This window comes from Apis mellifera, linkage group LG1 (assembly GCF_003254395.2).
Source record: "Apis mellifera strain DH4 linkage group LG1, Amel_HAv3.1, whole genome shotgun sequence".
NCBI classification, from domain to species: Eukaryota; Metazoa; Arthropoda; class Insecta; order Hymenoptera; family Apidae; genus Apis; species Apis mellifera.
Window position 1 is genome coordinate 27,400,635 of NC_037638.1, and position 25,318 is coordinate 27,425,952.

The 25,318-nt window shown below is 46.2% G+C and overlaps 1 protein-coding gene across 2 annotated transcripts in view; it reads right to left on the reverse strand.

The window, feature by feature from the left end:
* Positions 1-19,033, reverse strand: part of LOC113219412 (fibroblast growth factor 17-like) — an 85,348-nt gene extending 66,315 nt beyond the window's left edge. Inside the window, exon 1 of one of the 2 annotated variants that reach the window (XM_026446309.1) lies at positions 18,584-19,033. In XM_026446309.1, the coding sequence (XP_026302094.1) occupies positions 18,584-18,597 (14 nt within the window). In that variant the 5' untranslated portion in view covers positions 18,598-19,033. Of the gene's footprint in view, positions 1-18,400; positions 18,513-18,583 lie in introns of those variants that run through there. The other variant, XM_026446306.1, reaches the window with a different exon arrangement.
* Between the last annotated feature and the right edge of the window lie 6,285 nt (positions 19,034-25,318).

Below are 25,318 nucleotides of genomic sequence, written 5' to 3' on the forward strand. Positions count from 1 at the left end.
ATCGGATAAATCTTTAAACAAAAGCGCAATATCGTATGAGAAAAAATTGAATAACGATAAATTTGCAGTTTAACGCGACTGACAAGAGATAAGAGACGACGCGATACAAGTATACCGCGATATATTTCCACGTATCGAAATATAACCTTCAACCTGATATTCTAAAAAAGAAAAAAAAAAGAATCAAATGCCTACGCGATACAGAAATATAAATTTTACGCATAATCTCGAAATGTCTAAACACTTTTTACTCCAACCCCCATTTTAACACGCCACGGGGATACAATTACGATAGTTCGATCGAATCTCTCGTAGATAAAACTCCAATGTATTCGACCGTGTTATTACAGCGGAGCTTATACGAGATAAATACGTAAACGAGATATATCTTAGAAATCGCGAAATCCCTGCGGTATTTAACTCAACCGAGCGACAAACGCGGTGGACCCGTAAAAAGAAAAGTCTAAATTCGCGAGCTACTGCTGCAAAATAGTGAAATTTGTTCAGGAAATACGCGTGCCAGTGAACATTTCGTTTCGTTTTTTCCACGTTCCGCGCCGGTTGGTGCGGTACATTCCGCGGCCGAAGGCTGTAAACATTTTGGCACCGCGATACAAGAACAATAATTTAGTGTTCGCAAGGGGCCCGCGGCCGAGGCCCTTTTTGCCGCCACGGTTGGCCACGGAGCTGCGTTCGAAGCGGTTGTAACCCGGCACGAAACGCGCGCCGCACGACGTCCACTTGTCGATTTTTGCGAAACGACAACCGCGCGCCCGTCTTATTCGTGCCGCGGTCGTTCACTTTGCCCGATTCTCGCTTGCCCGCGTGATACAAGCGGATTCGCGCGGGACGATAATTAGCAGTAAATCACCGGGGCCGATATATATACAGAGCTCGCCTCGCCACTCCGTAAAACACGGGGGTGGTGGAATTATAATATAATCCCCCGTCCGCGATGAGAAACGAAGGAAGGAACCGCGTGTTTCGATGTTAAAAGGGACGAGAAGGAGCGGTTATCTTTCCTTCGTGAAATTATCACGTTCCTTCTCTCCTTTCTCTTTCGTTTGTACAACATCTGCGTGAGATAACGAGACGAAGAGAAGCGTGAGAATCGTATTTGAAAAATTTCACCGATTCCCTTGTTCTCGGCGAAAACCTGTACATTCGTCGAGGAGGATACGTTTAATAAAATGCCTGTCTATGCTTCCATTATATATGTATATTTTATGCGAAAATAATTATCCGTTAATTACCCTTCCAGGGAATGGAAATGGAATTTTTTCCCTTTTTTTTGCCAGAAACAAAAAGAAGAACGAAAGGAAGAAGGAGAAGAGGATGATGATGAAGAAGAAGAAGAAGAAGAAGAAGATTCGAAGGAAGCGGTAAGGTTCGGGTACGATCGGGTACACGTGCAGACATATGGATTCACGTTATGGGATAGCACGTAAAGGTTAGCGCCGCGTTATTATTTTTAAGACTGGTTGGATTGAATTTTTATAGGTCTGTTGGCGTACGCTCGCAGGGCCCAGCGGTGCTCAATCCGAAGGTGAATCTGGACGGAGGGCAGCACGTTAACGAGGCACGCCGACGCTCGAGGAACAGGCGCCGGGCACGGTAACAAGAGGGCACGGACAACCCCGTTGAGGCGCGTTAGCATATGAATGCCAGGGTGGTGGAGCTACAAGCGAACGAAATACAGCTAATAAAAGGAAGAAGTTTTGAAAGGGACGCCGCGGTGGATCGGTTTCGTATAATAAACCCCCTTTCCTCCGTTCCAGAGGGTGTTAAGGTCCCCGCAAAAAAAAAAAGAAGAAGAGAAAAAGAGAGAAAAAGAGGAAAGGGTCGAATCCACCCTTCGTGCTCCCCGGTTTACCCATTGTTAAGTATACAAACGACTTTGGAACTCGTAATTTTCGATCGACTACCGGCCGGAGAAGAAATATTTTACGCTCTCGACGAAATCCACGCTGTTCCTCTACATCGATCTTTAAACGAAACCCTCTTTATTAAGATATTACTCGTCAAACGCGATATCGTAAATATTTCCCACCTCTCGAAATCTTATCTTTATCGAAAACCATTGAAAACCGTATCCACCATAAATACCGTGTGTATTCGAATATGACATTTACGACTCTGTCTCTCGGTCGCTAATCCATTCGATACGACTCACGCGTCGTCTAAAAAAATATTTATACACAGGCTGTGAATCAGAGAAGATAGACGCCTCGTTCCGACACCTTAAACGCGGGTCAAAGTTCGCGTGGGTCAGGGCCGGCTTAATTGACACATTTAGATATCGGCTATCTATAACGCGTCTTCTCCGCCCTCTTCTCTCTCTCTCTCTCTTTCTCTCTGTCCAACCGAACCACGTCTCTCGGTAATTACACGGCGAATTCGTGCCGCTTCGTAAACAGAAAGCGTATTCACTTGTGACGGGTATCGCCGCCCCACTGACGGCCGATCATAATAAAATAAATTATGCGGTGACCGCGCGTCAATGAAATCTTCTTCAATTTTTATCGTTTTATACCCTCGTAAATTGTGGCGCTGGTGAGGAGTAACCGTTACGAAACGCGCCGCTCCTTCTCTCCTTTCTTCGGGGGAGAGGAAAGATGGCGGTGGATCGTTTCTCAGGAATCTGTTGATTGATTTAAACCGTGAAAGGGTTAGCGCAGAAAAATAGAGGTAGAGAGAGAGAGAGAGAAGAGGAATGGATGGCTCTCCCTGTCCACCGCGGTGCAGATACGTTGGGGCGAGTCGAAGAAGAAGAAGAAGAAAAAGAAAGAGAAGGAAGGCTCGAGTCGTTGGCCCGCGCTGTCGAGCCAACGAAATATACAGCAGGTATGCCTGGACAGGTCGCGTTCTAGGACACGAGGGGAGGGGGAGGAAACGAAACGGGGAGAGAAAGTGGAAGAGAGAGAAGGGAAATTAGTAAGGAAGAGCGAATGGAATAGTCGGTAATAATACGAGCGGCTCTTAATGGAGGCATCAGCCGATCCTCGTGGCCCAATTTCACGTTTATGATCTCGTGCATCGGAGGTCCCGTGGAGAGAATTAACCCCCGCGCATTCTATCGTGATACTTGTGCTTCTCGTCTTGTATAAGATGCTCGATTATTTCCCTCTCGCTGCAATATCACGGAGGAAAGATTTGGATTCGAATTACGATCGTATCGAAAAAGAATCTAAGAAAATTTCTTTTTATCCCTTCGAGTCGCGACAAAGTTTTCACTGTTCAAAGCGATAGAAATATTTTTGTTGAAGAAATAGAAATAGCTGAAAACTTGAAAACTTTCGAATTATTCGAACTTTTAACGAAATGTCAAGTAGAAGTCATAACACGCGTTAAAATCAAAGTACGATCGAAGCGGTAATAATTTGCATTTTTGCAAGGTGAAGCGTCGTTCGTTCAAACCAAATTTTGCTTCGTGAAACGACGGATGTTCGACTTGAGATGGGAATAAAATCAGAACCAACTTGAAATTTAATATTTAATACTTTTCCACAGGCGAATTACGCGAGATATTACCAATCTGGAAGAGCACGGATGCAAAAGTATATCCTAAACGATAAATTTAATTTAAGAATTGATCGTAAAATATAGCTATTTGGACAGATGAAAAAGGGAAGTGAAAAGAGACGTCGAGTTGATGGACAGAACGACACATTGAAACACATTAAGTCAACGCGAACCAATTAAGAGGAAGCGAGCTCGAAGCTGATACGGGAGATACGATCGAACGGGCAGGGAGGGCGTAAAATTGGAGGGAGCAGGTGAGCAGGTCGCCATTGTCTCGAGTCATTCTGGCTCCAACAGCGGCCTATAACTTCCTCGAGATGTTCCGATAGCGTCGATCGAGATCGATACACGACCGCCAAGACGTGGCCGCTGACAAGTTTCACTTCACGACTTTGCTAGGGTCGAGTTGAGAGAGGTCAAGATCTTCTGGACAAGTGCCACGGAGTTTCGTGACGAGCGAATCGAGGACGTTCGCTTTTAATTTTTCGACATTGCGTGTAAAAGTGAAATTCTCCTTACTCTCTTGATATTTTTACACTTCATTTAAAAGGTTTCAAAAAGTTTTTCGTTTTCTCTTCGTTTGTCCAAAGTTGTAACAAGGTTATTTAAACTATAACCATAACTCGAATGGAGGAAACGAATCGTTCGCCATATTCACATCGATTCCAATAATACGATGTCTCGAGCTTGAGAGACGTCCAAAGTAATTTTATCTGAAATTCGGTTACAACTAGGCTAGGGGAATAGACTCTAGGATCTAAGAGGATACCCGACTGTATGTTTCGATGATCGATGCCTCGCGATCCAACGATCCTGCGGGAGGTTGGGGATGTCGGACGCTTATGGGACACCGTGTATCTCCACGAGAGGCAGTAGAGGAAACGAAGGAATCTTGTTTCTTTAACGACAGTCAGCGGTATCGCGCCGCCCTCTATTAATCATCGACCGATGACGGCCAACTCGTTCGGTTTCTCACGCGTTATTCCGAGCTCCGTTATCGAGAATTCGAGCTACTTCGAGCCTCCTTTGACTTTGATCGCGCTACCGCTGTCCAATCTCCCGTCTCACGTGTCGTCGCGTTACCGATCTCGAAATAATTGCCTCGATTGAACGGAAAGTCGTACGCCCTTTAACGTCAAAACGCATTTCTTTCTATTATAGATCGTCAATTACATGCATTCATCCCGTGAAAATCCGCTTTCTCGAGAAGCTGGAAATGTTATTCATCGTTATTTAATAATTTCGAGGATGAGAATCGATTCGACAAGTGTGAATAACAGTTTGGAGAGAGAGAGAGAGAAACGAAAGGGATATTGAAAAAGAAAAATCCTAAAAACTTACAATTTCTGAAGAGACGTAGGAGGAAGCCTGACCTTACCCACCCCACAGAATGGGCAACCCTCGTGAAACACGCGACGCGTACGGTAAAAGTACGCGCCACGTGTATCCGCACGCGTGTAGTCGAGCAACCCATGTCCCGCCGACTGGCAGCCTCGCAACGGATCTGAATTAAATTTCACAGCTCGTGAACGAACGTCGGAGACCAGCCTCTCCAGAACCACCGCCGCCGACCTCTTCCTCCTTACGTATCTCGCTCTCCTCGTTCCCCACCCTTTTCAATCACGGCCAACTTTCGTATTAATTACGAAAGGGAAGGTATCAAAAGTGTAATCTTGCGCGGACATCAACGTCGGCCACCAACCGTACGTCCCGAAGATTGAAATTCCTATTCCTCCTCTCCGGCGCCAGCCGAGACTTCGTTAACTCTTTCTTCCATCTTTTTATCGAATTCGTTCAACGATTCTCCTTCCAACGCGAACGAGCAATTAATACGATCGATCGACGCGATGCTTCTTCAAATAATAATAATAGCAATGATAATTTTGCGAGGAAATATTCGAGACGAAGGAGAAAGGGAAAGGGGATTTTGGAAGGGAATTGAATCGCAGGGGGGAAAGGGATATTTCAGCGGGAAAGGAGGTGACCCCGCGTGAACTCGAAAGATCGCGGGATCTTTTCGGCGAGCGGCCGGCTCATTACATTGTCTTAAGTTTCAAGTTGTACGAGTACCTGTTGGACAGGAGGTGGGACCACGGCCGAATATGACGAGGGTGAGGATAAACCGAGGAGAAACTGATGTATATAGAAGAAGGAGCGGGGGAATACGGGAAAAAGTGAGGCGCGAGGGTAGAGGATCTCGGAGAGAAGGAGAGAAGAGGGGGGCTCAGTGTCGTATTATTTCAGGTTTGCATACGTTTCGTGTTTCAGTCCATTATGTTCGGAGTGCGGCGTGCACCAAAGGCGTGCCCAAAAAAATCCAAAAAAAGGAAAAAAAAAAAGAAAGGGACGCGCGAGAGAAAGAAGAAGAAAGGGGAAGATGACGAGCGTGGAAGGGAAGGGAGACGGGAGGATATCTGGCCGAAATCGTAATGTCCTGTTATTACCACGCACGCCAACTATCGAGGCGAAATACGCGAGGACCGTTACCGATAAAGTTGTCGTCGCGATGAGAAAGCATCGCGCGCGCGCAAACCCACGCCGAGAACGATCTTTCTTCCCCCCTCTCCTCCCCGCCCCCTCAGAGACAAATTAAAGCCGAACGATCGAATGGACCGTCGCGCGACCAGTTTGCCCGCCTATCGTACATTCCGATCGACCTCCCCCCCTTGGTCAATTCCTAACTTTTCTCCTCTTTCGCTCCTCCTCGTTTCCGAGAACTTTTCTCTTCTCGCTGAGAAGAAAGAGAAAGGAAACTTTGGAAATATCGATCGGGAAAATGTATCGTTGGATCATTTGGGTATCAACGAGGGAGATAAGGATGGATAAGGCACCGATTATCGGACGCGAAGGCTAAGCTCTCCCGCGACAACCCTCTCGGAATGACGTAGGGTTATTGCCATATACCGCAACCCACTATCCGCTCTCGGGGATCGCCTCGTAATTGTTACAAATCGTCCGCTCCACTCGTAAACATCGATCCAAACCTGAAGCCGAATAGTAGAGGAGAGAGGGAAACTGGGGCGGATCAAACTTTTCCTAATTGCTGCTTCCAAATTATTCCCTGTCGCGTTCTATCTTAGGATTACGTTTTTAACTCGGAATTCGGGAAATCGAAATACGACGATAAGGGAAAGAATTGATGGAAATATGCGAGTAAATCGGTAGCGGTAAATCCAATCGGTATCGCGAGCGATCGTATTATTAAATTTATGGTCGAGGAAGAGAGCCGTTAACGCGGCATAGCAATAAAGAAGAGTGGCTTCATCGCCGCGCTTGTTAATTATCGGTTGATACCGTGGCCAATACCGATAGAGAGGAGTACAAAAGATGATCGAGCGGGGTTGCTACCCATCCTGTATACCTAATTCCATTATGCGAAATGGTTATAAACACTCTGGTTGTTACGATAAAATTACTATAGCACGCGCAATAAACATACATTATTAAGCCGCTATCGTTGCTTCGCTCGAAGCCTTAGTTCCCGCGTACCGCATTTACATTTCGTATCGTTCGTGCGATACTATTTTCGAGAGACTTATTATCTTCAACCGTATTTTCTATTCCGAATGATTCAGAAGAATTGCAATAAGTTGGAGTTTAAGAAAGAAAAAGACGAGCAAACACACACCGTTAATTCGTACTTTACGGTCGAATGATGTTAAAAAATTAATCGAAAATTTCTACGGGGAATACATACGTTCCTCGAAGCGAAGGGAACGTTACATAAGTATACTTTATTAATTTGCTAATTAATTTTAACCACTACGTGTTTTAATTACGTAATTACGCGAAAAGTATCGTTACGAGTACGCGGTGAGTACGATGAGAAGTTTCAAATAAAGAAAGAAAGAAAGAAGAGAAATTAAAGAACGTTCTCCGAAAATATGAATAAACTCGTATAAATTATTCGAACGAACAACACGGATAGTAGTGCGTATTTCACGCGGCAAACTTTCGAAACCGCCTCCCGAAGTAATACTATCGGCGAGTAATAACGGGCGAAAATCTACCGTGTAGAGTTATAATTTTTCGGTGGATGCGTTAAAGAGGTGCCATTTGGACGGGATACGCATTTTTTCTTCTCTGCGGTTTGAAATTGGAAGAAAGCTCGAAGGTACCGGTTCCCGTCTTGCAGATGTTATCGGCCGCCGCTTCGCGATTGTAAAGCAGACGCGCCACAGTTCCGCCTTTCCCCCTTTTCTCGTTACAGATTTATCTCGAGGGAGCGTTTAAAATTTTTTTTTTTCAATCGATCGAAAACGTTTAATTCGACTCCTTCGAAACAAAATTCGAGGCAAAGTTTCGAGTCGAATCGGCGGGTTGAGGAAAGCGGATGGTATTTATTTCCCACCCGCGATTTTCCGCGGCACGGATGTAAATGAGGGGAAGATCGGCGCCGAGAGCGGAGAGATTCCGGACTAAGATGTTGTCCGCGACGAAGGTTGGAGGAGGTTGCAATCTCGGCCGGTCGGTCGAGGAAAGGAAAGGAGGGAGGGAGGGAGGGAGGGAGGCCGGACGAGGGAGCTCGGGAGATCACGACGATAATGATGATGACGGCGATTACGAGATGACGAGAGAGCGATGAGGGCGCGAAGCATGGCAAAATGGCTCGTAAAACAAATCGACGAGTCTCGTTCGATGTTGGCCAAGTTACAAAGGTGTGCCTCGCCCGTTTACGATCCTCGACCGCGATCGTATCTCGACAGCCCGTTGACAGACAGGTTTAATATCGTTAGACCGTTTCATTTAGGATTCCGTTTAACCTGAGTTACGCGCGTTCGCGCCAACCGTTCCTCCCCATATAATATCCTCTCCGATAATATCCCACTACCAAAAGGGAATCTTCTCTTTCAACTTCTCCTCCACGTTAAATATATATCTAACGTGTATATGTATTAGAAATAGGAAAAGGAAGGTTTCTGGAATCCTTCGATTATTAGAGAGACGTTGTTCGATTAAAATAATTTGGGAATTGTTGGAGAGCGAAAAGTAGAGAAAAGTACGACGATTAAAAATACGTACAATAAAGAATTTGAACGATGAAACGTGCGATAAAAACGATTATATTTACACGGAATTGACGGAGAACTGGCGAGACGATGTTGCAACCAACGCCCACGTCTCCAACCTGACACTTTCGTTTTCTTTTCTCGTCCGTTTCGAGTTGAATTCCTCTACCTCGACTTTTACCTCGATTAACCGAGAAGATATCTGGTAAAATAAAATATTGCTCGAGTATCGCTTGAAATTTCTGATCTCATCGAAAAACGGTCACGATCGTGAATCACTCCGTTTCGTTGTATATATATATATATATATTTATTACATCGAGATAACAAAACTACTATTGACAAATGGAAGTTAATAAATATCGTATCTATTCTTTTTCTTTTTTTCTTAAATATAAACAATTTCTTCGATGGATCGAAATTATCGCAAGTATATAACGAAATATTTCCATATGCATCGAAATAAATCGCGACGACGTGCGCGTAGATGGCGATAAATTTCGATACGAGTGACATTTATTAAAAATTATCGTAAGAAATTAAAAGAAAGAGAAAAGAAAGAAAGAGAAACCCGTTTGAGAACGGATTACGTTATCGGTAATTGTAAGTAGCATAATCCGATCGCTACTCGAGCAAAGAAATGGCGAAGAAAGCGAGCCGAGTCATTTGTTCGTCCCGTGGTTGACACGCACGATCCGTCCATCTTTTTTCGAAAGAGTACAAGCAGTTTGCCACCGATATTCCTTTTATCACGGTACACGAGTGTCGTCGTCGTCGTCTTCGACACGATTTAAACTGCCTGTTGCTGTCGCTGGTTAAACGAAAAAGGAAGGGGAGGAAGGTTTGGATGTGTTTCAAAAACTTTGAAAACGCGTGCGTACGTGTAATGGCACGCGTGGAGGAGGAGGAGGAGAAGAAAAAGAGGAGGAAGAAAGAGAAAAAGAAGGAGGAGGAGGAGGGTAGAAAAGGAGGTTGCTGCTCATTAGCCATGGAGCAATCGGTTTGGCAAGTTTGGTGGCAGCCTCGTTACCGGTGGGCAGGCTTGATTGGACCCCACCGTCCAATCTCTCTTCTCGTTCGCAACGCGGCCAGACCTTTCCCAAGTATTTTATCATCATTTTCGACCGGTCGATTTCCATCATTTTATTATTTGGCGCCTTCGACGCATCGCCATCGCATCGTCATTATGCAACCGGCTCTTAAAGCTTAAACCCCTTATCTCTCGCGCGGCGATTACTTTTGCTCCAACTTGAAGTACTTGTTCTTGCACATTATTGGCCACTTAATACGATCGTTATATCTTAACTCGTTTGCGCCGACCAGTTGAATAGGTAGTGCTTCTCTACTAGTAAAGTCTCTCGAGGAAACAAGATTTCCTTAAATATTATATATACACGCACACACACATATATATGTTTCTTATTCCTTTTTGTCTTATCGCTTTAGGTTAATAAAAATATAAAACTGATTAGTAGATACGCGCAGTTATTATTGTCTCGTAATAGATATTAAAAGAGAATAAACGTATATATATGTAAACCCGCATAAAATTAAATATTCGTCGAGTTGAGGAAAATTTGCACCTAAAAATATAAATAAAGAAAAATTGTTATCTAAATTTGGACTAAACAAATATAAGGAAAAAACGCAAACATCTTCTATTCGTGTATCGAGACATACCGATACATCTTCCCACGATCGGATAAGCCAAGACGTAGGTGAAAGAAAGAAAAAAGGAAATGTACATCTGGATATATAAGTTAATTAAGGCATTGCCACACTCTCGGAACGTAGGTGAACCGTTACAATTACACGGGATGTGATAAGGTGTATGGTGAAACTTATAATTACATTGTTGAACGAAAATTGATCGTTTGGAAGTTAAAGCGGCTCTCGTATATCAAATTAGTGAATCGAGCGGGCATGCGAGCGTGCGAGCGAAAGGGAGGAGGGCGTGTGACGAGGACGGGCGGAGAAGGAATCCGTTCGTTACGAAAAGATAGAGGATCGAGGAAGAAGGAGAGAAAGCGAGGACCGAAAGCGAGAAGCGATCAATCGAGGCGGAATGACAGGCGGCCGGTGATATCGCGAGCATCGACACGACGACAAGTGCCTCGTCCCCCTCGAGTTGCCTCGACAAACGTAACCGTCTCGTGGATCCTTCGATTCGACTTCGAGTCGAACGAGTCGTTTTTTCAAAAAGATATATATTGGGTTGGCAACTAAGTAATTGCGGATTTCAATTGAAGTTGATGACGATCTAATCAAAGCAATAATCGATTCGGATCGTCACAGTACAACTCGTGAGATTGCAGAGAAGCTTCATGTATCGCATACATGCATTGAAAACCACTTAAAACAACTTGGCTATGTTCAAAAACTCGATACATGGGTTCCTCACGAACTGAAAGAAAAGCATTTAACGCAACGCATTAACAGCTGCGATTTGCCAAAGAAACGTAATGAAAATGATCCATTTTTAAAACGACTGATAACTGGCGATGAAAAATGGGTTGTTTATCAATATCAAGCGGAAAAGATCGTGGAGCAGGCCACGTGAACCAGCTCAAACAACATCAAAAGCTGGTATTCGTCGAAAGAAGGTTTTGTTATCAGTTTGATGGGATTACGAAGAAATTGTCTATTTTGAACTCTTACCACCCAACCGAACGATCAATTCTGTTATCTACTTTGAACAACTAACGAAATTAAACAATGCGGTTGAAGAAAAGCGGTCCGAATTGACAAATCGAAAAGGTGTTGTATTCCATCGTGACGATGCAAGGCCACACACATCTTTGGTCACTCGGCAAAAATTATTGGAGCTTGATTGGGATGTTTTGCCACATCCACCATATAGTCCTGACCTTGCACCATCCGATTACTTTTTGTTTCCATCTTTACAAAACTCCTCGAATGGTAAAAATTTCAATAACGATGATGATATCAAATCGTACCTGATTCAGTTTTTCGCTAATAAAAACCACAAGTTTTATGAACGTGGGATTATGATGCTGCCTGAAAGATGGCAAAAGATCATTGATCAAAATGGGCAACGCATTACAGAATAAAGTTATTTAGTTGCATGAAAAAATTGTCTTTGATTTTCTAAAAAAAATCCGCAATTACTTAGTTGCCAACCCAATATATATATATATATCTTTACGCGTTTGTCGAGAGAAGATCGGTGCAAAGATGAAGGAACGGGTTGCGTAAAGGGAATCGAGGAGAAGCGGGGAGGGTTGGCGGCGCGGCTAAATCGAGACGAAGAGCGATTTTTGGTCGGTTGGCGAAACGGCGCAAAGGATTTTGGGTGGGTCGCGGTCGCTTTCGGAACGCGCGAAAGAGGCGGCCGCGAGAAGGAGCGCGCGAGCGGATGGATTAATGTAAAGGCGTACGACCCTAACAAGCGAATTATCTCCGAGATATATCGTGCCGCTTCACGGGTGGTTAACTCCGCGCGGAGCAGAGAGTCGTGGAGAAAGAGGAGGAAAGTAATAATAAAGAGGGGAAAGGGAGGACAAGACCCCGAGAGTATTCCGATGACGAGCAAGTAGAAGAGGAAGAAGAAAAGGAGGAGGAGGAGAAAGAAAGCAAACGAGATGAAGCGAGCGCTTCCAAGTTGGGACGATCGCGGCGGTGGCTAATGCCTCGTAAGCTCTTACTAATCTCCCTACCGCTCCTCTCTCTTGATTTACCGAGATGTTTTCATTGTCTTTGCCGAGCGATCGTAAAAAAAAGTCTCCTTTTCTCTTTTTCCCTTTAAACTTTCCTTTCGATCGCAAAAAAATATAATTCGGGAAAATTCGGGAGAGGATAGGAATAAAGGGGGATCGCGGAGAGTTTAGCGACCCTTTGGCTTTGCAGAAAATCGGCGCGGTTAAAAGCAGAAGCTTGGAATCCTTGGACGATGGAGCCGGCGACTTTTTCTTCTCGGAAGAATAATATTTTCTTACGACGAGGCGCGGGGAGAGGAAACAACGCTCTCCCCGCCTGCGATCAATGGAGGGGGGCCCGAATCCGCCTCTGCGTCTCCGCGATGAATTTTTCCACGGCACGCACCGACGAGCAGGGAATATAATGGCGGTACATTGCACCCTGAACATAAATTCTGCGATCAAAGTGCATCGCGTCGCACCAGGACGAACTTTAAGGATTTTATGCGATTAAGTTCCTCTCCCCCTTCCCTCTCCCCGTTACAGGGAATATCGTCGATCCCTTCTTCCCTCCTCCTCCTCCTCCTCCTCCTTCCTCCTTCGCGCACGCCCCCGCCTCCCCCGTCTCTTTCTCTCTCGATCGATCGGTCCGTCCGTCCGACTTTTCTAGGCCGGACAACGCGATGGATCTCAGCCGGGTTTATCGAGCTCGACTCGGACGACAAATCGTCCAAGTTTTAAGTATTTTCGAAAAGAATCTATCCTGCGAAAATATCGGAGACGCGACACGGGCGACGCTCGGCGACGAGTTTCGAAAGAGACGGAAAGCCGAGAAAGCTGGCCATAAAACACGCGTGCATGGATGCATTTACCGACCCAGGGAGGAAAGAAAGGAGGGAGGGAAGAGGTAGGAGAGGTTGTTGCCGGTTGTTTTCCCGAGGGACAAATTTATAACTCGGTCTCGAGAACTCGGCGAGGAGGAGAAGGAGGAGGAGGAGGAGAGAAATCACCGCGACTCGGAGAGGGGAAGAGGGAAGGAGGAGTATTAGTTTTTCGTAGACGGGATCGTAAACGCGCTTGCGTTTCTCGATTACGCGGTTACGCGATTCCGACGTTCGATTAGCACCGCTCTCGGCGGATACTTATCTCGTCTCGACCCACTTTTCTTCGCCACGGATCTTGACCAAGTTTCCATCCTTCGATCCGACCACGCTACACAGTTACGCGATACGTATCATTTTCGCGGGCCAAACAACGTGTGTATCCGCGAACGAAACTGCAACGCGCATTTTCAACGGAGAATTCATACAATCACGCGTCGATTTCTTTAAATATCTTCTCTCTCGAAAAACTGTAAACCCGTCATCGGTCGATGAGGCGAGAGTCATCACAACTACACAGATTTTCCCCGAAGGGATCTGTAGTACTCGTCCCTGTTATTTTCTCACATCCGACGGCGTATTACGATAAAGCGGCGTTGGTGACGCGTCGTAATTTTCACTTCGCCCACTTGGAAGCGACCGGGTCCATCCAGGCGTGTGGAATCCCGAGTCGAAAATTGTGCTAATCCCTTTAAAGCGGCCCGTGGATCCCCAACGATCGGCCGATGAGCCGTAAGTAAGAGAACAGGTAAGTAACAGAACCGAGGGCCACCGGGATCGTAAGCGAGGAAGAGAGAGAGAGGGAGAGAGAGAAAGAGGGAGACGGAGGAGGGTAAAAAAGAACAAAAGCGAGGCGGGCAAGCTCCACAGGTGCTCTCGTGAGTGGCTTTCCGTTCGTTTGGATAACCGTGAACGAGTCGCCAACGCGTTAGAGCAAACACCGACCGACACCGACTTTCTAACGCCCCGCTTCTTCGCTTCTCTTCTTCTTCTTCTGCTTACATTTTCCATCCGTACGTACGCATGAAAGATGGGCAGATTAATTTCGACCGAGAAACGCAAAGAGAGAGAGAATAGGAAGGCATCGGTCGGTTGGATCCCCAAGGACCGTTTTACGACAGCCGATGAATACGGATCAACGATCGGCAGGCGATAACCGTCTCAATGAGCCGCAGTAAAGCGGGTTTATTGGCGGATCTAAAGTGCGGGGAATGCCCGACCTGTTCGAAGAAGCGCGAACGCGACAGCACCTGCACCCCGCACTCCAGGATCCAGTTTAAATAACCGGTGGCGAACAATGGCCCGGACCGGGCGACGCCGCAATTTGATTTACGCGATCGCTGCCACGCGGAACGTAAACAGGTATACACATCGATACCCGTTATATCGATATATAAATCGTCGCGCAGTTTTTCCAACGAAAACCGGGCAACAACGCGGGTTACGCAACAACAGTTTCGTCAGTCGCTACACGCGCCCGCAACAACCGTCCGTATACACGTTTTACGATCTCGATCTTGGTCCGATAAACTGGAAAGATTTCTACACTTTACCAGGATGATAGAAAGAGGAGAATAAGGTTAACAGTACGAAGAAGCGCTGAATATACCTACGAGGAGGCAAGGGTATTTACCCTTTTCTTCTTCCATCGCGGAGAGACGCGTACCGTTCCCCGCTTTATTTTCCCAATGTCGGTCAACGATCGACTCGGAATAATATCGGACTCGATGTAATAATAACGCCTATGCTAATTGCTCTCCGCTATTCGTTCACCTTTCCTTCTCGATTTTCCTTTATCGATTTCCACGAATAGCGCTCCATTTTATTCCGATAATAGGGAATTTATTCGAGAGAGAAGAATTACGATATAATAATAACGATTGTACGTATAATCGAGAAGGAATGGGAAAGAGAGATTGAACCAATTACTCGGAGGTAAAAGTAAAATTTTCGAAGGAGCCATCCTTTGCTCCTTCTTCCAAACTTTCCGAAATATCGCTACGAAACGCGATATTCCTTTTTTTTGCCTGCAGCCGATTCTTCTCCTTGCGTTTGTTTCACGCGGACCTGCATCGGAGCTTTAAATTCGGCGAACTTACTACCGTGAACGACGCGCGGTGCAGAGACGCCGGTACCCGGCCGGGCGCAAAGGGCGAACGTCACGTTCACTTTACATTCTTTCCCCAATTTTACGACGTGGCTGTACGTTGTAAAAATCGATACAGGGAATTGGTGTGTACGCGCGAAGGGGGCCAAGTATCGCGAACGGAAACTTTCAGCGAATCTCTCCTTCCGTCCTTTCCCCCGCGTATCGTCAAATTTCAAAAATATTTACTTCCAATATTATGATATTCTTCTACGTTCTCCATTTTTACCTTATCATCCGTTCATTTATACTCGTTTCCGTTTATCCAAGTCTTTCTTGCCTAGTTTTTTAGTTGCTTCGTTTTTTTCTTGTAATAATTATCCTCTTTTTCCAATCTAAAATTGTACTCGTTCCCTTTGCATATGCAATTAACAAAGGTCATGAATTTGATCTTAACCACGTTTTCTCGAAGGTGTTTTCCGGTTAAGCACTGGAAAAGATTAAAAATGGTTTAGCAGAGAGTATCGACGCGTGAATTTCTTGGCAAAATTGTTTTTTTACCTCGACGATTTATTCATTAATTGAAACGCGCAAAAGTTTTTCTCTTCTTAAAAATCTGTACTCATAGAAGCATTCTTACAGATAAACCAATCGGTTCTACGTTCTAAAAACCGATAAATCACACGTTTAAATTCTAAATACTGTTCTAAAAGTGGAAGAAGAAACACGATTACGAGAGAGTGGCATTCAATAATAGCATTTCGATAATAAGAACGACAACGTTGAGAGAATGATGTTTGACCGAGTAACCTTTTCACAACTATAAATAATATTTTCATATTGCGGCAAAAAAAAGGTAGGGATTTTCAGCGGCTTCGTTAAGCTCGAAAAAAAAAAAAGAACGCGTTTTCGACAAAGCTGTGCATGTGTAAACAACGAACTGCTCGTCGCGTAAATGTCAATCTTGGTGAAAAGGAAAAAAAAAGCAATCGGCCGTGGTGCGCGTACATTTTAGGGAGCCCCTATGTCGAGGACCGCGCATCGATTATCGACGAAATATTTACGATCGACTATACGTGATATACAGGCGATCGCAAAAACTACGTTTTCGAATTTCCAAAGTTGACAAATTATCCTCCATTTTTTATCGATTATTATCGAAATTTCTCTCTCTCTTTTTTACGGATGCTGGAGAAAACCGAATATACTTTTGCGAGCAAGTGTACGCAAGCAGGGATAATATGAGCGGTTCTAGCTCGTGCGAACGTAATCGAGTATTTTACGAAGTGTCGGTAAGTGAGAACGAAGCGCGATATTATATATGCAAAGGCACGGCTCGAAACTTCAGGGTTGGCCGAGTCAAGGCCCCCTTCGAGTCGCTTTTTCTCCCCCTCCCTCCGTATCGCCCGTTATACCACGACCCAGTTTTCCTTCGTATCCGAGATACGAAGGGGCGAGAACGGAGGAGATGGAAGATAAAGGGAGGAAGGAAGAAAAGGGAGGGTGGAAAAAAGAAGATGCGAGGGAAGAGCGCGAGCAGGTAAGCGCGGAGGAATCGCGATTGGATCGGTGCCAATTCCTCCCGGGAGATACGCCGATTTGAAATTCAACGCGATGAAAAGGCTCGCCTCCTCTTCTCTTCCTTCCACCCCTCTCTCTCTCTCTCTGCTTCCTATCCGTTTTCTAGCGCGCGCTTTCGCCCAACTCGCTAAACTAGTTCGACCCTGTAATATACGCGGCCTCTAAACTATATATCCCACTAGTTCGCTAACCCAGAGACCGGAAGCACTGGCAGCCTTTCAACTTTGGCAGGTTCGAAATCCTTTTAATTCGGATTGAACTCTCGATCGAGAAAAATATTTTTCTTTCTTCTTTCTCTTTTTTTTTCCCCTTAATTCCGTTAATTCCACGAGGGAGGGGAGGAGAATTCGAACCCGTCACGAGCGAGGATTTTTTTGCAAACGAACGTGCCAAAGATGGTAAAATTCTAGAGCGGAGCGAATCCGTCGATCGAAAGAATTTTCCAAGATGCGTAACGTCTTGGAATGTTATATTTTTCGATCGAAGTAAAGAAATATAAAGATATATTGGGGCGAGAAAAGAATATTTCATTCGAGAGAATAAAATGTGTAAACGAGAGGTGAGAATCGGTGAGAAGAGAGTGCGTAAAGTGCTTCTCGAGTATATATATACATATATAGAGAGAGAGAGAGGAGTAGGTTTAGGTCGCAAGGGTCGGAAGACGGAAGCAGATTAAGTCGGAACGGGTGGTCGATCACGGATTCTTTTGGAAATTCGCCCCCTTCGCAGAGTCGCGCGTTACACGGCTCTTTGTGCGCGCGGCGGAGAGAAGAAGAAAACGAGGGGCAAGCGAGAACGTCGTTGACTCGGAAATATCGCCAAGGGTCTCTCGCTTTTGACGAAGCTCCGCGAGCCGTAAGAGCCATCATTGCGCGTACATGAGTATGTGTCACGGGGGATCGAGATGCTTTCCTCCCAACCGAATTCTCTCCGTTTTCATTTAACGTTTCTCTCCGACCGCGAAATACCTAAAAACTTTGCGAAACATCTTCTCGTCCCTGTGAAAACAACGCGAGAATTCGTCGCGTCGACCGTTGGATTACTTTCCCCTTCCCCTTCAACACTCTCTCGGCTAATCTCGCCGATCCACTTATCGCGTTAACGCGTTAACGCGCACGCGATATTTTCGGCCGAGGAAAAAAAGAAAACGGAGGAAAAAGATATCCATTCGATTCCATTTTCTTTTTCGAATATGCATCGGGAATGGATCCGATCTTCCTTTCCCTTTTCTTCCAGGGAAGAAGTATAAATGCGAAAAAGAAAAAATTGATCGCAAAAATTTGCCACGTTTCGTGCGTATACACGATAGCGATACATACTCTGGCCAATGTGTGTAAAGAAAAAAAAAAAAAAATCGGGCGACTAGATTTTCTTCAAGCTTGTAACGTAAAATTTGAGGTAAGGAATAAGTGTATTTTCTTTTCCTTCCTATTCTTTAATCGTGCGCAAACACACACAAATATCAAGCGATCGCGAAGAATAGAATAGGAATTTTCGGGGAGGAAGAAAAAAAGAAAAAGAAGCGCAAGAAGGCAGACGGATATTCTCGAGCGAGAATTTTGACAGGAGATAAAAATTTCCATGGAAAAGTGTTGGCCAAAAACGGGATTAAAAAAAAAAAAAAAAAAAAAAAGGAAAAAAAGCTGCGTAGTTAAAATCCGTTACCGTGTAAAAAGTATGTGAAAAATCCTGGATCGTGTCCACATCGCGATCGGAAAAAGTGTCCCGGTGCGTGTTGGCTGGTAAGGTGTCGGTTGGGGAATCGAGTAGAAAAGTGAGAGAAGCGGCGACGATCATCGAAGACGGTAGCGCAACTACGAAGACACCGCGTACATTTCGTGCACTGACCTTATAACGAACATGTGTCTCCCGTGGTCCCTGGATGGACAGTCATTGGGTCTCACACAGGGTGGCTCGTAGCAGTCAGTAGTCGGCGGTGGTTCAAATACGTGTTCACGCACGCACGCACGGTGCCGGCACGACCTTGACGCGGAGGCGGCCACTACCGCTCGGCGACGGAGACGCGTGCGAGCGACACGCGTGCACGCAGCGCGCCGTCCTCCTTCGATCCTCCTCGTCCCGCGCCTCGATCGAGGATCCCGGCAAAGATCGAAAGTACGATCGAAAATCCTCCTCCCTCCGTCGATCTCTCGGTCGGTCGGTGGTCGTTGGTCTCTCGGTATCGAGACGAGCACCGGCAAGGATGATGATGAGGAGGAGGACGACGACGACGACGACGACCACGGTGTCTCGTGGCTGTGGTCGATAGCGCGGCGCTCTACTGACGTCGCGACGCTTGGTCGTGTCGTGGCCCGCGGCTCCTCCACTCGCCCTCCCTCCAACCCCCCCACTCACTCCGGAACAACCCGGAAACTGACGAACCTCCGCCCCCACCTCTCAAAACTACCCTTATTTTCTACCCCCACCGATCACCCAGACCCCCCACCATCCTCGCCACTTTCATCGCCGCCGCCACCGCCGCCGCCGCCACAGCCGCCGCCGCCGCCGCCACCACCCTTCCGCCAAGGACCAGAACAAGAAGAATCCTCTTTTCTCCCATCTCCACCCGATTTCCGATTCATCCGTGATCCGTCACATCCGCGGCCGCGTTTTTCGCTTCGTTCGACGCAACAAGCGCTACCGATACCCTTCTTTCTTTCTTTCTTTCTTTCTTTTTTTCCTCCCTTCGTATAATTCGCCTTTTGTCTTTCGTCAGATTTCATCGAAGCGTTCCAGTTCAACTGGTCCAAGGATGATCCACCACGGATTGTGCGATTTTTAAATTTCATCGAGTTTTCACGAGTCTAGATAGATAGGCGTAAGAGAAAGTCGCTTGTTTATCCGTCGTTTCGATTTACCCATATTTAATCCTATTTTCGCGATCGTCCGACCCGACTTTGCCAAACCATTTTATTTATCTCTCGCGCAACTACCCTCTCCTCGAAATATAATTCAATCGCGACGTTTCCGAACGATTTCGACTTTCGTATTTAGCTCGGGGGAGAGAAGGATGCGTGACGGAGATTCCCTCCAATAATATCCCGAATCCGTTGGATTTACGACGTCACTCGCGATTTAGATATTTCGTCGCGCCCGATGAAATTTTCCAACAGTCTCGACGACTGTATATAAATCAGACTACAGTCCTCGACCCATTTATTTATTAACCGAGTTAGAAAACCTTTCCGTTTGCCGAAAGAGATCGCGTTTCCCGATCGATGAGAACGTTCTCCGTTTCGTTGGAAAATGCCAACAGGTAGGGACGAGGTAGGCGATAAAAATTCGCCGAGGAGAGGGGAAGTAAGAAGTTGGAAAGAGCGCGTGAGCGCGAAACGCACGCACGACAGGCGGGAGGAAGGAAAGGAAGAGAGAGAGAGAGATCCCGCGGGCAGTCGGCCGACCACGTGGGTGCCGCCCCCACGGTTCGCATGGCCACGTGCCAAATAACTCACTTGGCACGCGTAAACAATTACTCCGAAACTCGTGTTATCGCGCTACATTACGCGTATATATCTCACCGTCCGTTGCGACGCGTGCGTTCCGCACTCCTTCCACGCAATCCGTCCCGCGCGGGAAACCTTTCGCCTCTCCTTCCATTCCATCCACCGTTTCGCGCGCTTCGATTTCCATCTCGAAAAGTCGGGAAAAGGAGCGAAAACCGTATCGTCTTCTCGGCTCCAACAAAGATTTATCGATAGATCCGCAAACGGTGAAACGTTTTTCACGTTGGTCGGATATAATATCGGTGATTAATTGGCTATCGAGCGTGCGATCGGAAGTGCTCGATCAGGCCTACTTGAGGAGAGAGGGGAAATCGGACGTTTCTCGGCCAGCTTCTTTTCGCAGGATCGTTTTGGATATCGGCCAAAGTCGATTCTCCATATCGTCGCGTTACGGAATTCGGCATTTCCAGGGAAGGAAATCGGCCCGAGTCGAGTTTCCTTCGGTAAACTCAGGTTCCTCCGTCGGTCACCTTACGTTTCGTATCACTTGTCTCGCACGATTCCAGAAAAAACTCCAACTTTTTTCGAATCGTTCCACGATATTCGTTCGCCCACGTATTTCGTCCGATCTTGACGATATATATGCAAGTAGCGTTGCTCGAGAACGAAATATTTCGCGCAATAAACGACGAAAGAAAGAAAGAAAGGAGAGAAAAGCGAAGCGTAACGGAGGCGATCCGGATCGCGCCTCCGCAGCATCGTCACCTTTCGTTCCGGTCATCAGCCCGGCCAAATATATTCCGATTGTATAATAAACGGTCGCTGTGCTCGCATAAGTTATGCAAATCGATGCCGCGAGTGATTTAGACGATAAACTGGATCGCGACGCGTGGTGGACCACACACCGCGCTCACCACTCTTCTCCCTCCAAATTGCACGTTGGACGCGTTAAACCTTTCCTCGAGATAAATCCCGTGTCCCGTGATTTATACGAAACCACTATATATATGTATATATCGGCCCGGTATGTCGACGAAAAAATTCGCTCGATCCTGCTTGATAAATTACGATCAAACTAGGTATGGAAGAACTCGTACAATACGAGAGTCGTATTATATGTTGCGCCGCTAGATGAAACTTGTCCTGCCGACGAGGACAACTGCCGCCTCGTTAATACCGATCCAACGACACAGCCTCGTGTCGAATGCCCCCTTCCGTTGTTGATCCTCGCCAGATCAGAAAAGTAAATATTCGAACATCGATATTCGATCGTTTCTGGGAAACTCGTACGGGACGAACTTCAAGGAACGATCAACGAGCATTGGATATTTATTATGATCGTTCGGTTCGCGACGAACGGAAATCCTTCTCAAAAGATAAGCATTGACGGAATTTTTCTATTTCTCGATCAACTTGGTTTCGAATTCGAAAAAGGAAGAAGAAAAAGAAGAAGAATCTCGCGATGTTTCGAAAAAAAGAAAGGATTCGCAAAATAATCGACAATTAAAGTCGCCTTCATTCGATTTTCCGCGTGATTCGACGCCAACGAATTCCAAATAGCGTCATCCTCCTACTTATTCCCCCCGAAATTCTTCGCGTCTTTTTTTCTTAATCGGAAAAATTTATAAAAACGTTGCTTCGACCTCCGTTCCGCCCATATCTCGGCGAGGACGCGTGGGTTTTTCGGGAAGAATCGCGCGGTTCGTGACATTTTTCTCGCCCCTATCGTCCCCCATTTCCATTAATCCGCCTCCTCCCTCCTCGTGACCTTCGACCGAATCTCACGAATCGTGAACGAACACGCGGGATTCGCTATCTCGCTACTCCCCATCATCGACGATGCAAAGGTTATCGACAATGGCGCGCGGCCAGGAATAGCAGACGGTGCATTGTGTTTAGCGGTGTATAGGATATCCGGATTGAGGACGTCCACGAGTGGCGAGGGGGAGAGAAGGGGCGATGGTTCCGGATCCACAACGTTGGTCGCTTGCATCATCCACCGGTTCCAGCCCAAATATTTCTCGGCTTACGTAACCGCTAATTGCAATCGGAAAGTAGAACTTTCGTTGCCCCGCGTTATATTTCCACGCGTTCTTATTTATTTTCCATTTATCCAGATATCGATTTTCTTTTTTACGATGGTCGAAGAAAGAAAAGGAAAAAAAAGAAAAAAGATGGACGCGTCTCTCGTACGTAATCTACAAGAAAATGACGCGCGAGTTGGTCGCAGGGGTACGTACGATCTTTAAGGATCGTATAAGATGTTTCGCGAAAAACTATTATGAATAACTGCAAAATTTTTGACGTTTAATGGTTCACTGGACTCTTTCATAGGATAAGTAGGGCACCGTTGCTACTCTTCCGTGAAGGAACCGTTCTTTTTTCGAACGGGATGGCACATAAATTTTTGCATTTCGCTCGATAGTCCACTCGAAAACAAACGTTCTTCGTTTCAAACAGTCGTTCCTCTCTCACTGAAGGATCGATTAAAAGGGTATAAAGTTAATTAATTCCTGGGATCAACGATTCCACGTAAATCCGAGGGAAATCAATTTGTAACTTGGCTCTCCGTCTCTTCCAACTTTCTATATTAACGTTTTTTGAAGCTTCGAAAAAAAAAATGAAAGAAAGAAGGGAAGAAAGAAAAAAGAATATATTCGGTAAATAATATATTCGAAACGTTAGCGAACGAAGGAAACGAACGAGTCCACAATTTCGCGAAAATATAAGGGTGATACGCGCGACGTGGAAGCTGCGTCACGTGAAAAACAGATCGATCGAGTCTCCCCGGTGGAGGGAGAGGGAGAGGGCGAGAGAGAGAGAGAGGAGAACGGTGGAAATAACGGAGCAGCCGAAAAGCTCGACATTTAGGTTTTCCCATCGCTCTCCCCTCCCCTCCCCGATTATCGCTGCGTCTCGACTCATTGCGTCGCAAATATAGGTTTTTAATGCGCGGACGATATAAGTTGTTCCGCGTGGCCGGAGTTATTTCACCGTGAGACGACGTATATGCGCACCGCGGATGATTTGCGGCGCGATTCCCTCCGACGTACGCGGCGTCAACCCCCGAAACGTGGACACGACCGAGCAGGGGGTCGGTCACTCATCGATCGGGATCGAAGAGGGAACGAAGGGGGGAACAGGTTTCTTCTTCCCTTCCCCTTTGCCGACCCTTGCGCTGCTCCTCTCTCACGCCCACGCTCCGTGAATCAGATGGATGAATGAATCGACTTTGCCCTACTTTTCCACGCGTGGGAGTATCGTATCGGGCGGCTCGTCTGACATTTTCGCGCCGCAACCACCCCTGGCCAGGTCAGCATCGCGGCGACGTCGTGGGCGTTGCTGACTCTATATCTACCCACGTAGTAGACGAAAGTCTGGCTACGACCACGACCACGCAAAAATTCATTTCCACGGTCGCTCCGTTGGGAAAACAAAGTCGTATCGTCGCGGATGCCAAACCTCTCTCTCGCTCTCTTTCTTTCTCTACGCGCTACGCGAAATCTTCTTCCCTTCTTCCCCGTCCAACCTTTCCAGATCTCCCTCCTCGCCCTCCCCATTCGCCAGAAAATTTGATTTCGCGAAATATATATCGGCGAGTAATCCCTCGAACGCCACGATCCGGTATTCGTCGATACATAAGTTACCACGCAACGAATCTGGGAACGCATCGCACGTAAGCGAGCGACTGACGTCAACCGTGTCCCTGGTGTCTCGAGTATATCCATTAGCTTTCGACCAAAAATATAAGAAATATATTTCGCAAGCGCTTGTATTCGTCTCCTCTGTGTACTAAACTTTCATGCAAATTAACGATCTTTTTCCTCTTCCTCTTCTCCGTTTATATTCCTATAAAAGTTCCTTCTTCCGCGTTGACTTTAAAAAAAAAAGGAACTTTTGAAGATTCGTTGAAATTTCTCCTCTTCGTGCTATTCGAACGAAACATCGTTTCAACTTTTGCCGATTTTTCAATCGTTGGGACGAGCGAAGAAGAAGGAGAGTTTGCGAGAAATGACGCAACGGATAAAGGCAAATAAGTGTATCGAGGTCGTTTACCGGCGCCTCGCGATCTTTTCTCAAAGCCAACGTCCCCCCCAACGTCTTCTCTCTACGAATCGGCCACGTGCGTCGGGGAATTACCGTTTCATTACGCTCACCGCGCAAAGAAAAGAAGAGGAGGAGGAGGAGGAGGCGGTGTTGAGGCAGGCTCGAGCATAGCGTAAGCGTAAAATAAACTGGAAGACGCATGGGGTTCTACGTATGCCTCACCCACCGAGCCGCCGCGAATAATAACAACGACCTTGGCGCGTAAAACGCGTTTCAAAATCCGTCCGACGCATTCCTCGCGCATCCTCGAGATTCAAGGTTTTCACCGTGACAAATGGAGGAATTCGCGACCGGTCCACTCTTGACCTTTTCCACAAGCTCGACCTTTCCTCTCCTTCGAAAGAATATCTCGATATATGTATATATATATGTACGAGGAAAATATAGGAAAAGCGTGTAACGATGCTTTTAATCGTCGATCGCGCACCGAGATCCGTCCGATCTCGATTTATTTATCCCCTCGACCTTCTCCGAAATTGGACGACCACGTTACGAAGAAACGTGGGCGGGATGAGAACGATCCAGTGCCATATAATATATATATATGTATATCGAATCGAATATAATCGGAACAGGCAAACTTCCCATTTTCTAGATGCCATTCTCTTCGATAGTTATACGTACACCCCCTTTCTCGCCTCGTTCTTTCTTCTCTCGTTCAACCGTTCGTTCATTCAGAACGCGAAATCAATGAACGTTATTTTCGGCGGAAGCTCCGACCGACCGACGCACTCTTCTCCTTTTTCTCGCGCGATGGAATCTCCTATGCGTTTTTCCGCATTTTTCTTTCCTTCTTTCTTCCGCGCGACATCGGAAGCGAAGAACGGTGTCTTCGAAGGGACGCTGTCGGATCCGAAGGGATTTAAAATCGATCGAGGTAACGTAATTTTAGAATCTTTAAAGACCGGTTTCCATCGGATTTTACCATGTAAGAGCTCGCTCTTTGTTTACGGCGCGATCTCTTCCTCAATTAAACGAACTTATCTGCCCGCCGTCTGGGCAAGAAAAACGTGGCGGGAATTAAACGAGCCGT